Raw genomic sequence first — 18,562 nt, 5'->3', positions numbered from 1 at the left:
TGCATTGTTGCCAAAAAGTTCGATTTTGGTTTCATCTGACCAGAGCACCTTCTTCCACATGTTTGGTGTGTCTCCCAGGTGGCTTATGGCAAACTGTAAACGACACTTTTTATGGATATCTTTAAGAAATGGCTTTCTTCTTGCCACTCTTCCATAAAGGCCAGATTTGTGCAGTATACGACTGATTGTTGTCCTATGGACAGAGTCTCCCACCTCAGCTGTAGATCTGCAGTTCATCCAGAGTGATCATGGGCCTCTTGGCTGCATCTCTGATCAGTCTTCTCCTTGTATGAGCTGAAAGTTTAGAGGGACGGCCAGGTCTTGGTAGATTTGCAGTGGTCTGATACTCCTTCCATTTCTTTATTATCGTTTGCACAGTGCTCCTTGGGATGTTTAAAGCTTGGGAAATCTTTTTGTATCCAAATCCGGCTTTAAACTTCTCCACAACAGTATCTCGGACCTGCCTGGTGTGTTCCTTGTTCTTCATGATGCTCTCTGCGCTTTAAACGGACCTCTGAGACTATCACAGTGCAGGTGCATTTATACGGAGACTTGATTACACACAGGTGGATTCTATTTATCATCATTAGTCATTTAGGTCAACATTGGATCATTCAGAGATCCTCACTGAACTTCTGGAGAGTTTGCTGCACTGAAAGTAAAGGGGCTGAATAATTTTGCACGCCCAATTTTTCAGTTTTTTATTTGTTAAAAAAGTTTGAAATATCCAATAAATTTCTTTCCACTTCATGATTGTGTCCCACTTCTTGTTGATTCTTCACAAAAAATTACAGTTTCATATCTTTATGTTTGAAGCCTGAAATGTGGCAAAAGGTCGCAAAGTTCAAGGGGGCCGAATACTTTCGCAAGGCACTGTACATGCTCCAGTTCAAAATCAATAAACTGTAATTTGCTTAATATTACAGAAAGAAATGTATTTTGAAAGACTAATAGTTTAGATAATAATGCGTGTTACAAAATAAGTAATTTTCATTATTTAGATAAAAAAAGGTTGTTCATGAATATGTTTTAAAAAAAAGTTTAAAATAAAGAAATATTTCACACAGAACACATTGCACCGTAAACCCTTTAACCACCTCTACATAGCACAAGAAAATCCCAGTTGTTTGTCCAAATAAAATCATCAATGTAGTTAAAATGCGCAAACGTACAGTAATATTAAGAGGCCAATTGTATTTTGAATAACCCTACTAACGTAATGGTATGGAACTGCTGTTATAAAAATATGCAAAAAAAAGAACACATTTCTTTTACATTTCTTTAATTTATCTGTTCACCCACTATGACAAAATCCACAGACCTCTTCTTAAAAATGAATTGAAAACAATACAGTTCCATCCTCAACCTCCTTTCGTTGTTGATTGTGCCTAGTCCCAAAATCATGCTGCTGTGGTGAGGTCTGGTCTTGCGTTTTTGAAGAATAAATTCATAAAAACGAAAAACTTTTTTTAACCAAACTAACTGTAAAACTTCTATCCATCATGCAAATCCTGATGTATTAAATGAATCAAACACGTCTAAGGCTGATTAACTCAGTTTGGGAATTCTGGAAAACAAAGATGGCCGTGCAGCAGCTTCACTGATAATCTGCACCGTGTGCTGCCATGCCAGTGGCTGTAGGCTACGAGAATGTAAAAAAATAAATACATATTAAGAACATAAGAAAGTTTACAAACGAGAGGAGGCCATTCAGCCCATCTTGCTCGTTTGGCTGTTAGTAGCTTATTGATCCCAGAATCTCATCAAGCAGCTTCTTGAAGGATCCCAGGGTGTCACCTTCAACAACATTACTGGGGAGTTGGTTCCATACCCTCACACTTCTCTGTGTAAAAAAGTGCCTCCTATTTTCTGTTCTGAATGCCCCTTTATCCAATCTCCATTTGTGTCCTTGTTTCTTTTTTCAGGTCAAAAAAGTCCCCTGGGTCGACATTGTCCATACTTTTTAGGATTTTGAATGCTTGAATCAGATCACCGCGTAGTCTTCTTTGTTCAAGGTTGAACAGATTCAATTCTTTTAGCCTGTCTGCATACGACATGCCTTTTAAACCCAGGATAATTCTGGTTGCTCTTCTTTGCACTCTTTCTAGAGCAGCAATATCCTTTTTGTAACAAGGTGACCAGAACTGAACACAATATTCTAGGTGAGGTCTTACTAATGCATTGTAAAGTTTTAACATTACTTCCCTTGATTTAAATTCAACACTTCTCACAATATATCCGAGCATCTTGTTGGCCTTTTTTTATAGCTTCCCCACATTTGTCTAGAGGAAGGCATTTCTGAGTCAACATAAACTCCTAGGTCTTTTTCATAGATTCCTTCAATTTCAGTATCTCCCATATGATATTTATAATGCACATTTTTATTGCCCAGCCAATGCACAACACCAGGCCCATGTCGGGCAAGTCGGGGTTCCACCCCTGCAAGGCTTGCAACGCCAATATCCCGCAAGAGGACAAGCATACCCTCTGTGCACGGTGCATGGGTGTTCAACATGCCACCTTGGCCCTGGAGAGGGACGTGGCCTGTAGCATCTAAAGGGTTGTTTGTGTGTTAATTTCTGTTTCTGTGTGTTCGAAGTTTATAAGCTTGTACATGAGTTTGGATTCGTTTGAATTTTAAAAACAACTAACAATTTTAGGAAAATGCGGCTTTTTTGCCAGTTCTTTTTTGTTTTATAAAACTTTTTAAATTTTTTTTTAAACATAATATAACTTTAGATGAATATACATTAAACCCCTATTTTTTCTACCACATTAAATTTTAAGCTTACTCAAATAAAGATCTGTTGATTGACCCACCAAATGAGTACTGATACTTGATACTTGGTAAATAAAAAAAAAGACGCTCTCTCTTTGTCACGTGTTCCTCTCACTCATAGAGAGGCAGGGCTTGTACGCATCAGAAGGGCTGGGGTTATTGAAAACAAAACTGATCGTGTCATTTATTTTATCATGACTCAAGTCGAGTGGAGACTTTTGGGCCGGAACTCTACTCGAGTCGAGTCATTACAACTCTGGGATGCCCCACTGCTACACTGCTCCCTCTTTGCACACTTTCCAGCCAGGGAAAAACTGGCCTGCATCCTGAAGCAAAGGGGCAGCCGGATCTGACGACATGGCCTGGCACTGGTCACCGACATGGACGGCGGCAGCAGTTGCGCCTCCTGGGGTGATGTGCGGGAGGGACAGTACAGCAGCTTGTGTAGCTGTAGCTTGTGACTCACCAGTCGTTCGGTCACCAAAGTAGGGGGCGAGCCGGTGGCCAGCAGGGGGTAGTTTTACCCAGTACACCACTTTGCCAAGACTCCTGAGGACTTCACAGGGACCCACCCACAGGCTGTCAAGCTTCGGGCAGCGACCTTTCCCTTTTTGGGCCCGTAGACCCCACAAACTCCCCTGCTTCAAAGTGCTCTCCCTTCTCCCCCTGGTGAACTGGTGGGCTGCGTCCATCTGGCCTTGTAACCGGCCACCATACTTGGATCTGGGGGCCGTCCGAACAGCAGTTCCCCAGGGGTCTGTAGTTCCCTGCCCAGCATAAGTAGGGCCGGAGTGCAGCCTGTGGATTCATACACAGAGGTTCTATAAGCGAGCAGGATCAGTGGAAGCTGGAGGTCCCAATCCTGCTGGTGGCAATGGCCAGTTGAGCGGAGAGCGTTCTGTTAAAGCGTTCCACCAGCCTTCGCTCTGAGGGTGAAGGGGAGTGGTTCTGGTCTTCCGGATCCCCAAGCGGTGGCAGACATTGGCGAGCACCTGCGACTTGAACTTTCTCCCTTGGTCAGAGTGCCACTCTTTGGGGGCTCTGAAGTGCGAGAAGAACCCTTCGATAATTGTCTCCCCACCGTGCCTCTTGATTTGGTAGGGCGTCTGCTTCTGGCCACTTGGAAAAATAATCCATTGCTACCAGCACGTAGTGGTTGCCGCTGTCAGACACAGGAAGGGGGCCAAGGACGTCTACGCCCACCTGTTCCATGGGCACTCCGACTGGGAACTGCTGCAAAAGTGCATCGGACTGTCTGGCAGGCTACACAGTTGTCACATCGGTGGCAGTGGCATCCCTCACGTCCCGTCGGCAGCGGCCCCAGTAGCAGGACTATTGTAAACGTTGCACGGTCTCGGATTCCCCCGTGCCATGTACTATGTGAACTGCACTCAGGACTGCTGATTGTAGTGTATGGGGGACCACCAGCTGCCATCTCTCCTCTCTTGACGCCAGCTCCAACCATGCCATTGCAGGACCTCTTCCTGGAGGGCCAAGCCGTCCCACTGTACCCCTGGAGGGGGGTGCAGGCGGCAATGGTTTCCCAGGAGGGGCGCATGTCTCCTGCCAGCCATTTGAAAATCGGCTGTAAGTCTGGGTCTTGCTCCTGTTGTGCTCTCCACTCCATGGCTGGAACAATGGTGAGCTCATGGCACACCTCTACTAGGTCTTCAGCTCCCCTCCTGGTTCCTGTTGCTCCCTCTTATCACAGTGGCGGCAGCCGTCTTGCAAGTAGGGCATCTTGACAGGGCGTCTGCATTCTAGTGGCAATTGCCTGCTTGGTGCTGGATTCCAAAATCATATTTCTTGGAGTTGCTCCAACCTTCTGGCTCCTTGAAACTAACCAACCACTGGAGGGATGCGTGGTGCACAGGATGAAGTGTCTCCCACACAGGTATGGTTGGAATTGTTTGAGAGCGACGACTACTGCCAGGAGTTCTCGGCGTGCGACACAATACCTGCTTTCCGCTCAGTTGAAGGCTTGGCTGAAGTATGCGATGACTCTGGCGCTGAGGATGGGGGCCTGGTTCATTTTCAGGGTGCCGAAAGCGTGCGCACACTGCACGGACAACTGGGGCACGAAGTGTCGATAGTATGAAGCCAGACCCAGGAAGCCCCACAGCTGGTGGTGGCCACCTCACTTATCGGGACTTATCGGGATGCAGCTTGAGTCTGGCGGTCTTGAGGCGCTGCAACATGGTTCACAGGTTAGCCAGGGCTTCAAGTCTCTGATACAGTCCATGTTGCCTGTTGTCTGGACACAACTGCCCCGCCGCTACAATATTAAGTAAAATGCTTAAATGTTTTTTTTAAAACTCACTTTTAAATGTAATAAAACCTTGCAGCAGCCAATGATAGCGCCTGCAGGGATGAACTTTTTAGTGAGTTGGAACCCTCCGGCCTTAAGTGAACTATGGGGACCGGTATTTAATTCTAGTCAGTGATACTAAGCTTGGTTACCCAGAGATCGTTGACAGATCCCAGAGACTCCATAAAAAATCAGGTTAGGCAGGTATGGGTCACATTCAGATAATATGCATGACCTTGTAAGCGTGAGCACCCTTGCTGCCTATATGAAAAATGCTTTCCTGTTAAAAATGTACTGATGGTACGCATTTGCATGTTAAAAACAATCTGGAAGTCTGCTGTTTTTTTTATAATTTTTTTTTATTGGTGTGCATGCGTACCTGCATACCAGTTCTGTGAACCCCTGCTATAAAGCTTTTAGAACGAATGCAAGGTGTTTTCTAAGTACATTCAACAACAATCAAAGATTGTCATATTTAATCTGGTAATTGTTTATTATTTATTGTACTGAAAAAATGTTGGTTAAACGTATTTCTGGCCATAATCATCTGCGAGTCAAGCGAAAAAGGCACAGTGCCACTGCCGAGATGTTCCACTCTCTTCCAGCAGACGATCGGTTTGTTGTCCTTAAAGAGATGCCGTGGGGCATTAAGTGCCTTTTTTATTTTGTTTTCGTTCTGCTTTTTAAAACAGTGTGAGAAAGAACCATTAGCTATGGAGAAAGTCGCAATTAAAGTAAAAAGTTGATAATTATTTATTTATAAAGTCCAAGCCTATTGCAGACCTTTTTAATAAAAGTCCAAGCCTAATGCAGACCTTTTTAAAAAACTTAAATTTTGACACAATAAGCAACACTGGACGCTGAAACTTACTTTGAGGCAGATTATTTTATTACCACAGACAGCCTTAGTTCAGAATTCAGTCTGAATGAAGTCCTGTATGAAATCAGAAAGAAAAGGGCAAAGTAGCAATAATAATAATAATAATAATAATAATAATGATAATAATAATAATAATGACAAAAGGAGGTTGTTTACATATACAGAATGGGGAAACTCCAGACAACTTGTGGTCTGTGACTGCCCAGCAATCGCAAACCCAAAGGGTAGCCTGAGGAGAATTCACACAGCCGCAGAGCACAAGAGAAAGAGGATGCATTCACACAGTCACGCAGCACAAGAAGAGGATGCATTTATACAGCACAAGAGAAAGAGGATGTGTTAAAGGGACTAGGAGCTCTTAAAATAAACAAATCCCCTGGGCTGGATGAGATCCTCCCAATAGTACTCAAAGAAATGAAAGAAGTTATTTACAAATCGCTAACCAAGATCATGCAACAGTCTCTTGACACGGGTTGTACCGACAGACTGGAAAATAGCAAACGTAATACCGATCCACAAAAAGGGAGACAAAACCGAACCAGGTAACTACAGACCAGTAAGCCTGACTTCTATTATATGTAAACTTATAGAAACTATAATAAGATCCAAAATGGAAAATTACCTATATGGTAACAATATCCTGGGAGACAGTCAGCATGGTTTTAGGAAAGGGAGATTGTGTCTAACTAACCTACTTGACTTTTTTGAGGATGCAACATTGAAAATGGATAACTGCAAAGCATACGACATGGTTTATTTAGATTTCTAGAAAGCTTTTGACAAAGTCCCACATAAAAGATTAATTCTCAAACTGAACACAGTAGGGATTCAAGGAAATGCATGCACATGGATTAGGGAGTGGTTAACATGTAGAAAACAGAAAGTACTGATTAGAGGAGAAACCTCAAAATGGAGTGAGGTAACCAGTGGTGTACCACAGGGATCAGTATTAGGTCCTCTGCTATTCCTAATCTACATTAATGATTTAGATTCTGGTATAGTAAGCAAACTCGTTAAATTTGCAGACGACACAAAAATAGGAGTGACAAACACTGTTGCAGCAGCAAAGGTCATTCAAAATGATCTAGACAGCATTCAGAATTGGGCAGACACATGGCAAATTAAATTTAATAGAGAAAAGTATTGCATGCAGGCAATAAAAATGTGCAATATAAATATCATATGGGAGATAGTGAAATTGAAGAAGGGAACTATGAAAAAGACCTAGGAGTTTATGTTGACTCAGAAATGTCTTCATCTAGACAATGTGGGGAAGCTATAAAGAAGGCCAACAAGATGCTTGGATATAATGTGAGAAGTGTTGCATTTAAATCAAGGGAAGTAATGTTAAAACTCTACAATGCATTAGTAAGACCTCACCTAGAATATTGTGTTCAGTTCTGGTCACCTCGTTACAAAAAGGATATTGCTGCTCTAGAAAGAGTGTAAAGAAGAGCAACCAGAATTATCCCAGGTTTAAAAGGCATGTCGTATGCAGACAGGTTCAAAGAATTGAATCTATTCAGTCTTGAACAAAGAAGACTACGCGGTGATCTGATTCAAATATTCAAAATCCTAAAAGGTATAGACAATGTCAACCCAGGGGACTTCTTTGACCTGAAAAAAGAAACAAGGACCAGGGGTCACAAATGGAGATTAGATAAAGGGGCATTCAGAACAAAAAATAGGAGGCACTTTTTTACACAGAGAATCGTGAGGGTCTGGAACCAACTCCCCAGTAATGTTGTTGAAGCTGACACCCTGGGATCCTTCAAGAAGCTGCTTGATGAGATTCTGGGATCAATAAGCTACTAACAACCAAACGAGCAAGATGGGCTGAATGGCCTCCTCTCGTTTGTAAACTTTCTTATGTTCTTATGTTCATTCACACAGCTGCGCAGCACAAGAAGAGGATGCATTCACACAGCCGCGCAGCACAAGAGAAAGAGGATGCATTCACACAGCAGCAGAGCACAAGAGGATGCATTCACACAGCCGCAGAGCACAAGAGAAAGAGGATGTATTCACACAGCCGTGGAGCATAAGAGACTGAATTTCATTGAATTTCTGTTCAGATTCTCAGTGACAAAGTGTAAGGAATCGCTTTTGAGTCTTAATGAAAAGCATAAACTTCACTGAACAAAGGGATTCAGACAGTGAACAGGATTGCCTGTGCTGTGCTGCGGACTAGCGGATATGAATTCATCGCATTGAAGTGAAGTGCCCAAATCCCCTGGAGATTAGCAGTGCTTGGTTCACACTCCGACTACCTTCTCTCTCAAGCCAGCCATTCAGGTTTTGTAGTTTTCAATGTCATTTGAGTTGGATTTTACATTTCCTTTGCTCTGGGTTCTTTTTGTCCAGTATTGATTTTTTTTCTCTAAACCTGCCTTTGAGCTTGCCTGCAGAAATCTAACTACCCAGGCACCGAACAACACTGACATTTCATTTCTGCCAGCCCCACCTTCTCTCTGTCTGAATATACATTTCATCTCTGCCAGCCCCACCTTCTCTCTGTCTGAATATACATTTCATCTCTGCCAGCCCCACCTTCTCTCTGTCTGAATATACAGTAACCCGTTGCGTATCCGCTCTAAGCGTTTATCCACCACGTCAATCTCTTCAGCAACGTTAGTTTATTATTGAACAGAAGATATAGTTCAGATATTGTAGATCCTACCAAAGTTTTTGTACACTGTGTTGTATGTGCTCCGTGAGCTGCCATTGCTGGTAGTGTCACATGAGCTGTTCAGTGTGTTGATATGTAAATAAATCCTGTTCGCCTTGGGGCAGGGGGTGCGTATCAACTTCAGCCTCCATCTCAATCTCCTGTCTGCCACTCAGCAGTGAACGCACGCACCCACACGGCTACGCTGTCACAAGCATTAATATCCTGTATCTTTCTAAACAAGGGATTTAGGGGAGCTCCTAATAAAAGCTGAATCTCAAAACAATAATTGTGTTAATATATTAATTGTTACAGCTGTGTATAAAGGATTCAGTCATCTGACTTTTTACATATCCACCCTTACTCTGGTCGGCTATGCGACGGATGACTGTATTGAGAGCAGATGGGACCAGCAGAGTTTAAGTTCTTATAATTTGAATGAGGAAGGCTGCTCAGTCCCAGCACCTAGGATTCTCCAGACAAGCTCAAAGCCTGATAAAGGCAGATTTGCAAAATTAGCCTTCCTTTTTTTTTTCTAAAAGGAATTGTAATTAAAATGCATGAACACATAAAAGGCTTTTGGCGTGATACAATGGTTCTGTATTGGATTTGTAGAACAGGGAGAAGGCTGTGAATGGAGCTACAGAAGGAGGGGTTATAACGGTTCTGTATTGGATTTGTAAAAGAGGGAGAGGGCCGTGAATGGAGCAGGCTACAGAAGGTTATAACGGTTCTGTATTGGATTTGTAGAACAGGGAGAGGGCTGTGAATGGAGCTACAGAAGGAGGGGTTATAACGGTTCCGTATTGGATTTGTAGAACAGGGAGAGGGCTGTGAATGGAGCAGGCTACAGAAGGTTATAACGGTTCTGTATTGGATTTGTAGAACAGGGAGAGGGCTGTGAATGGAGCAGGCTACAGAAGGTTATAACGGTTCTGTATTGGATTTGTAGAACAGGGAGAGGGCTGTGAATGGAGCTACAGAAGGAGGGGTTATAACGGTTCCGTATTGGATTTGTAGAACAGGGAGAGGGCCGTGAATGGAGCAGGCTACAGAAGGTTATAACGGTTCTGTATTGGATTTGTAGAACAGGGAGAGGGCTGTGAATGGAGCTACTACAGAAGGAGGGGTTATAACGGTTCTGTATTGGATTTGTAGAACAGGGAGAGGGCTGTGAATGGAGCAGGCTACAGAAGGTTATAACGGTTCTGTATTGGATTTGTAGAACAGGGAGAGGGCTGTGAATGGAGCTACAGAAGGAGGGGTTATAACGGTTCTGTATTGGATTTGTAGAACAGGGAGAGGGCTGTGAATGGAGCTACAGAAGGAGGGGTTATAACGGTTCCGTATTGGATTTGTAGAACAGGGAGAGGGCTGTGAATGGAGCAGGCTACAGAAGGTTATAACGGTTCTGTATTGGATTTGTAGAACAGGGAGAGGGCTGTGAATGGAGCTACAGAAGGAGGGGTTATAACGGTTCCGTATTGGATTTGTAGAACAGGGAGAGGGCCGTGAATGGAGCAGGCTACAGAAGGTTATAACGGTTCTGTATTGGATTTGTAGAACAGGGAGAGGGCTGTGAATGGAGCTACAGAAGGAGGGGTTATAACGGTTCTGTATTGGATTTGTAGAACAGGGAGAGGGCTGTGAATGGAGCAGGCTACAGAAGGTTATAACGGTTCTGTATTGGATTTGTAGAACAGGGAGAGGGCTGTGAATGGAGCTACTACAGAAGGAGGGGTTATAACGGTTCTGTATTGGATTTGTAGAACAGGGAGAGGGCTGTGAATGGAGCTACAGAAGGAGGGGTTATAACGGTTCCGTATTGGATTTGTAGAACAGGGAGAGGGCTGTGAATGGAGCAGGCTACAGAAGGTTATAACGGTTCTGTATTGGACTTGTAGAACAGGGAGAGGGCTGTGAATGGAGCTACAGAAGGAGGGGTTATAACGGTTCCGTATTGGATTTGTAGAACAGGGAGAGGGCCGTGAATGGAGCAGGCTACAGAAGGTTATAACGGTTCTGTATTGGATTTGTAGAACAGGGAGAGGGCTGTGAATGGAGCTACAGAAGGAGGGGTTATAACGGTTCCGTATTGGATTTGTAGAACAGGGAGAGGGCTGTGAATGGAGCAGGCTACAGAAGGTTATAACGGTTCTGTATTGGATTTGTAGAACAGGGAGAGGGCCGTGAATGGAGCAGGCTACAGAAGGTTATAACGGTTCTGTATTGGATTTGTAGAACAGGGAGAGGGCTGTGAATGGAGCTACAGAAGGAGGGGTTATAACGGTTCCGTATTGGATTTGTAGAACAGGGAGAGGGCTGTGAATGGAGCAGGCTACAGAAGGTTATAACGGTTCTGTATTGGATTTGTAGAACAGGGAGAGGGCTGTGAATGGAGCAGGCTACAGAAGGTTATAACGGTTCTGTATTGGATTTGTAGAACAGGGAGAGGGCTGTGAATGGAGCTACAGAAGGAGGGGTTATAACGGTTCCGTATTGGATTTGTAGAACAGGGAGAGGGCTGTGAATGGAGCAGGCTACAGAAGGTTATAACGGTTCTGTATTGGATTTGTAGAACAGGGAGAGGGCTGTGAATGGAGCTACAGAAAGAGGGATTATAACGGTTCTGTATTGGATTTGTAGAACAGGGAGAGGGCTGTGAATGGAGCTACAGAAGGAGGGGTTATATAAGACAAGGGGGTGCAGAGGCACCGGCTCAGTCAAAGGCATTGAAACATTCTGTAAAAGGGCTCAACACTGACCAAGGCTTTAGCCAAAACATTTGTTTACTTAACTTTTACCTCCACTTAAAAGGGTGGATAACAATACTAATACGGTACAAACTGGTTTCCAGTATTTGAAACCCTGACACCTGCAGGAAATCAAAAGCAGAGATTCTCAGTCACTTTGTTCAAAGTATGAAAGAAGCAAAGATGGGCATTAGTAGGGTTGCATCTCATGTTAATACTGTGTTGTTTACAAAGTCACAAAACAGAACAGTGAACAAAAGCTATTGGTAACACTGAAATGTGTGGACCAGAGGTGACCCAATCTGCCATCATTCTTTGGTTTTGTCCACAGGCTGTTCACTGTGGTTTCCATTTGCTTCAGTCACACACAGGTGCCTTCATTCCTGCAGCAGAAACACTTTACCAGTACAACGTGTGGCCCAGAGGGGCGCAGTCTATACTATACCACCTTCATTTCTATAACATTGCATTGCCTCTGCCCCGTCAAAGTTGAATAAAAGCCAGACCTTTCTACATGAACAGGTTAGCCGTGTCCAGCACAAACAATATGCAGACCTTGGAACAGGGACTGAGCCTTGTACTCTTTATATACCCACAAGAGCAATGCTGCTGCTGCTGCAGCTTGAAGAGCTTCACAGGGATCAAGAACTCCAGCAGCCCTTGCAGTGATGATGCTCCGATCAGCTGTTTACAACATCCTGCCAGGAAAGGGTAATTGAAGCCAATAGAAACCCCACTAATAGCACGTGGGTTGACACTTCTTGAATATTAGGAAACAGCACCCTCTATAGCTGCAGTGGAAATCATCCAGGGACAAGGGTATGCAAGATGGCAAGTATTCCTAAAAGAGATGGCCTAAAACAGGGCTGTCAAACTCAGCTCCTGGAGGGCCGCAGTGTCTTCTGGTTTTCCTTCCACCCGAGCTCTCAGTTACTTAATTGGTCTAATTATTTAATTAACTGGACACATTTAACACTTCTCTTCAGGCCTCTGAATCAAGTGCATTTTTAAAACTGAAAAGACCATGAAAAATATTAAATACGTCAAATTGAACAAATAATTAGGTCAATTATGTTAATTGAGAGCTCAAGTTGGAATGAAAACCAGAAGACCCTGCAGCCCTTGAGGGCTGGAGTTTGACACCCCTGCTCTAGAATTACATATTTACTAGGGAACTCATTTCCCCTTTAATGGAGTGCTCATAAGGAAGATTTCATTTCTGTGCATCCATGTTTAATATTCATCACATTTCACAAGCCAAACAACATACCCAAGCCTGAAGTTGTTTAAAGATGCCACTGATGTAGGAAACATTACCTTAAAATGAGTAAATTGCACAAGTAGGCCTGGATTCAACACATTGAAAATAAGAATGTGACAATAGACTTCACTGAAAATATCCTCTATGGTAGTTCTGTTAAAGACGAAACAACCTCCATATAAATATTTCATTTCTGGCCGTCAAAATTGTAAGCAAAGTTCCCATCATACAGACCCTTGTGCTTTGAATACTTGTTGTTCATCACAGCATGCCTTTCTGAAACGCTTGTGATGTCCATGCTGTCTGGAATGAACCCCAAGGGACGGTCTGGTCCAAGCACACTGGCAGCAGTAGAAGCTGGAATGATGGTTGCACTGGGGTTTCCATTGTTCTACCTGCTATCAGCAAAAACATTTAATTGCTTGAGCACAAATCACTTGCAAATATACAATCCTGTCGGCTAAAAGCTTGTGTTCTCTGCTAAAGTGTCGAGGTTTTAAAGGTAAGCAAGTTGTTCCCAAGTCCCTTGTTTTTATTCTTTTGGCTTCCTTTTTTAAGCCTGTTGTAACGGTCATGTAAAGCTGAGAAGGATCAGTGCACTGCTATGGAGAAGATGTTCCTCTCTCTTCCTGAAGACAATCGATTTGTCCATAAAGAGATGCTGTTAAGGGTTCTGTGCCACGTAACACTTGTAAACTTGGCATCAGAACATTGCCTTGATTCAGCCCGTGTTGTGGGAAAGTGGCATGGCTCCATTTTAAGAAGCCGACGAATGTAGACAGAAAAGGTGTTTGAGAGAACTACCACCGAGGGAGAAGGGCACAAGCAGTGCTGTTAACAATATATTTATTACATCAATGCCATGTCACTGTACTTACTTGTTTCACCTTTCCCTTGCCTTGTTGTGATGCTTGCAATCATTCTGAGTGCTTCTGTTGCTCCATATTGAGTTTTATCTAAATCTGTATCTGTCTTTACCAGTCTGTGAGCTTCTCTGGAGAATCCTAACTGAGGGTTTGAACTGAGCAGGACTTCCTCATTCTGCTCAAATCAAGGGACAATGTGGCCTTCGTTGGTCCCACCTACTCCCTCTATATAGTAGGTTTGGGCCAGCAGAGTTGAAAGGTCAAATGGTTTGAATGGAATAAGGGAGTCAGTGCTAGGCAGTTCGAATTCTCCAACACGCTCCAAGTCAGGTAAGGGCAGAGAAGATGGTAAATGAATCTACAAAATCCAGAACCATCAGTAACTGAATCTACAGAATCTAGAACCATGCTCAGCGATTGCAAACATCACAAAGGCAAGTCAATAAAATTACATTGGAAGCTTACTGCTTTTAGGACAATGATCCTAACTGTCTTTAAGCTACAAGTGCCTCTTTCTGGTCTTGTCCCATTTTATCACTGCTGTGACATGTCAATATTAAAAAGGCAGGTCCAGTGGGTATGCCAGTAGGAGAGTGAACTGGAACACAGAGTCAAAGCTGAAAACACACAGAACCTCACGTCAACCCCGCCACTGGAAATCCACAACTAGAAAAACCAGCGTGAAAAATGAGATCCATGTCCTACAGCCACGCTCATTAACACAGGCAGGGGAGGACATTCCCCTGATACACTGAGACTGACCGCAACACATTCACACAGTGATCACATCGAATAAGCAGATACACTCAGACTGACCCCAACACATCCACACAGTGATCACATCGAATAAGCAGATACACACTGAGACTGACCCCAACACATCCACACAGTGATCACATCGAATAAGCAGATACACACTGAGACTGACCCCAACACATCCACACAGTGATCACATCAAATAAGCACTGAAGTGGCGCTATATTCCTGTTGCCGGAGGACGATGGTATGCTAAAAGTTTCACACTTTGTTACCAATCTGTCTGCAGTAAAGTGAATTCCCCTCAGGCTGAAGGTAAGCAATTAGTTCAGACTGAGACAGACAACACAGCTTAGTACCTTAACAGGGCAAAAAACACAAAAATCCACCTTAGGTCACAAACAGAAAGGAGTTTGTCGGCTTGCCAACTTAATAACACAGGAGGAAGCCACTGCTACGAATAAAGAAAAGTATGTTGTCACCTCCCCATCAGGGTTTCCAAAGCAGGAAAAGTTCTCGTCTCCAGTGCCCAGTGCCTTCTTACAGGCACCAAAATCTGGAACCCAATATTTTATAATAAAAAAGCAAAAGATTAAAAGTAATTTCATAATCTTGTAAAAATAAAAATAAAACGTTTAATTCAATGAGTGAAATTTGCAGCTAAATGAAATTTCAGTACAGAAATGAAGCGGTATGGTCTCAAATCTCAATTATAAAATGACATCACATATACATTTATTTATATATATATATATATATATATATATATATATATATATATATATATATATATATATTAATATATATATATTATATATATATATATATATATATATATATTAATATATATATATTATATATATATATATATATATATATATATATATATATATATATATATATATATAAAAATATAAATCACACACATATACACACACACACATACATATACGCTCCCTTATACAAAGCGATGGAAAGAAAGTAAAATAATCTGCTTGTATTTTTTTATTGTTTTTTTTTTTTTTAATTTAACTGCATGTGTCCTGTAGCTGAGGCCCTGAGGTTTAAGAACGGATAGCTCCCGGGACTGATCGGGGACCAAGTCCTTCCTTTTGCATTCGGACAAAAATGAGAATGCGAGCTCTGTGATTGGTGCTCCAGGTTCAAGTCCCACCTCCTGAGCTGGTGAGAGGATCCAAATCGGCTTGCTGGCTCTTCAGCCCTTGCTTTATGAGGTCAGTGGAAACAGGACCGGTAACAGACGTATACACCCAGGGCCAGAGCGCTGCACACGCACATGTTGGCCAGCAGGGGCTTCCAAGCACCCAGCGTGCTGTCGTCCTCCTCCTCCTTCTTCCCCTGCCCTCGATTGGCCCGTTCGTCCAGCTGGGTGGCGGTCTCTCCCACAGCTCTCCTCCTCACCACGGGCTCCTCATTGTGGCTGCAGAGACAGGCAGGTCATATTACACTTCAAATCTTATTTTAATTACGCTCCTTATCTTTCAGAGTAAGTACACTCAAATGTCACCCCCTTGTCTTGTTATGGTGTTTGCAATCATTGCGAGTGGTTGTGTTGCTCCGTATTGAGTTTCATTTTTCGCTTAAATCTGCCTTTACCTGCTTTGTCTGGAGAACACTAATTGCCAGAATTCAGTCTTCCTCATTCCATTGAAATCACTTGACTTTTGAACTGTGCCAGTCACAGTCACAGAGTCACACCTGCTTGACACTTACAGACAGAGTGGAAGACAAATTTAGGAGAAATGAACAATAATCAAGAACCCCTCTGAATAATGTTTCTTTGCCTGCCTCTTCTGGCTTCTCCTACCATGCGGATGATGCCCAGATCTTCCTCTCCTTTCCCTCCTTTGACTCCCACATCTCAGAATGCCTCTAGCTATCTCAACTTGAGCACATTCTCACAGCGCAAACTCCTCTACTTGCCGCATCTAGTAAAGGCATTCCGAGTGGAGTGCAGGATGCGCCCTATAGCCTGGAGGTCGCCTCTCCATCTTAGGATCCCTTATCACTCTCCATCCTCATCTGTTAAAACCCTAGGTGTTATTCTTGACCCCTCCCTCTCCTCCTCAACACATTTCTTCCTCAACACACAATTGCCGCTTGTTTCTTAGCAACATTTACCGAATCCATCCTTTTCCCACTATTTACTCCACTCTACTCCTGGTGCAAGCTCTTGCACGCTCCAGATTGGACTATTGCAACTCCTTGCTGGTCTCCCTGCATCGACTATCTGCCCTCTTCAGTTAATTCAATTTTGCTGCTCATCTTGTATTCTCCAAAACTCGCTACTCTCATGCTAGCCCTCTGCTTCGCACCCTCCTCTGGCTCCCTCTCTGCTTGCATTCAATTCAAGACCCTTGTTTTTGCTACCGCTCTCTTCACTACACTGGCCCCCCCCTACCTCCAATCACTCGTGTCTCCCTGCACCCCCTCTCGCCCTCTCTGCTCCACCTCTACAGGTCATGCCTTTCCTCCACTCCCCTCCTGGCTTGTCTGCTCCTTCTCTTCCCTAGCCCCTCTGTGGTGGAACCAGCCACCGGAGAACGTCAGGACTGCTTTGGTCGGCCTCCTCGAGACCCATCTGTTTAGACTGCACTGTAGATCTCTTGATCTATCCCTCCTGCTCTGCACTGGACTTCCCTGACCTCAGCACCACGTTACTGGATCCTTAACTAATGCACTATCCCTGCACTACTAATATGTAATTGTAGATATAACTTGTGGTAATCCTAACTTGTTGCATCCTAGTTGATATTGTATTTTAGTTATTGTATTTGTTATTATTTGCACTTACTGTAAACTATACTGTATTTAAATATGATGCTTGCATTGTAACCATGTACTGCCCTGTAACACCTGTAAGTCACCTAGGATAAAGGAGTCTGCCAAATAAATAAATAATAAATGAATGAATGAATGAATGAATGAATGAATGAATGAATGAATGAATAAATAAATACCAATAATGTAGGCTAATGCAAAGAGCTCTCCTGAACTCTCAGCCAAAATAAAATAACTTAACACAGACTTCCCAACTGAAATAAATAACCCACAATATTTGTGTAACTGCAATCACTCGGAATGACTGCAAACACCAGAAATGTAACTTCTATTATTCTGAGTGAACAGCTGGCTCACTGCTGCTTCTTCAGTCAGACAACTCTGCAGCAGGTTCAATCAGGTCTCAGTGTGGAGAATGGGTAGTAAAGCACTGTGCTGTTCCAGTGACTGCCCGCCCCTCCCCTCCCTCTGCAGCAGGTTCAATCAGGTCTCAGTGTGGAGAATGGGTAGTAAAGCACTGTGCTGTTCCAGTGACTGCCGGCCCCTCCCCTCCCTCTGCAAGCAGGTTCTCTTCCCCTCCCCTCCCTCTGCAACCTGGATAAGGGCGTCTGCTAAGAAATAATAATAATACTGATAAATCATCTCTTGATCACTCGATTGTTCACCAAAACTCCTCAATAATGCTATCCAAGTCATTATTTTATTACTATAACATATCAAAAAGCGTGGCAGACTTCCTTTGAGCGCTGGATGTGGAAGCAGCTATCTTGTTTGTTTATGTCCGTGTTATGTCTGTGGTGAAGGGACTATACGTATTGCTTAGTTCCGCCTCCATTTTTTTTCCCAGCTTCTCTCGGCCATTGAAAGCTTTTCTCTGCTTTTTCCAGAGAAAAAACGACTAGGGACCTGTGATTGACGCCTTTTTGATACTGGAAAGGAAAAATTAATGTCGGACCTGCAAAGGGTTAAAGCAAGATCCCAATACCCTCCCAATTACAGTAAAACCTTTGTTTCTGTGCAGAACCAGACCCAGGTGGGTTCAATCCCAGGTGGGGGACATTGCTGCTGTACCCTTGAGCAAGGTACTTTACCTAGATTGCTCCAGTAAAACCCCAACTGTATAAATGGGCAATTGTATGTAAAAAAATAATGTGTAAAAAAATAATGTAATTGTATGTAAAAAAATAATGTGAAATCTTGTAGCAATTGCAAGTCGCCCTGGATAAGGGCGTCTGCTAAGAAATAAATAATAATAATAATCATCTTGTACTTCTGTACCTGTCTCTCATCCTGTGTTGTTCTCAATGCCTTGCCTAACCTCACATCGATCAGGAGATTCCTGCCCGACGGGTGCTGGATTAGCAGACCGAGTGGGTTACAGGTTAATTACACTTGCTAGCTCCTTTAATGTTTCTTTTTTATTTTTTTATTAAGGCAAGGCCCATCAATGCTCGTCTGGTTCCTATCAGCTGACTGATCTTAACACCTT

At 43.2% G+C, this 18,562-nt stretch overlaps 1 protein-coding gene across 1 annotated transcript in view; it reads right to left on the bottom strand.

Moving 5' to 3' along the window:
- Window positions 1–15,178: 15,178 nt before the first annotated feature.
- The window catches only part of LOC117405737 (tyrosine-protein phosphatase non-receptor type 1-like), an 81,336-nt gene continuing 77,952 nt past the window's right edge, over window positions 15,179–18,562 (bottom strand). Inside the window, exon 9 of the mRNA XM_034009120.3 lies at window positions 15,179–15,712. Coding sequence (XP_033865011.2) covers window positions 15,508–15,712 — 205 coding nt within the window. The 3' untranslated portion in view covers window positions 15,179–15,507. The remainder of the gene's footprint in view (window positions 15,713–18,562) is intronic.

Source organism: Acipenser ruthenus, chromosome 18 (assembly GCF_902713425.1).
Source record: "Acipenser ruthenus chromosome 18, fAciRut3.2 maternal haplotype, whole genome shotgun sequence".
NCBI classification, from domain to species: domain Eukaryota; kingdom Metazoa; phylum Chordata; class Actinopteri; order Acipenseriformes; family Acipenseridae; genus Acipenser; species Acipenser ruthenus.
Note: the sequence above shows the minus strand (reverse complement) of the source record. Positions and strands in the feature narration are given on the sequence as shown.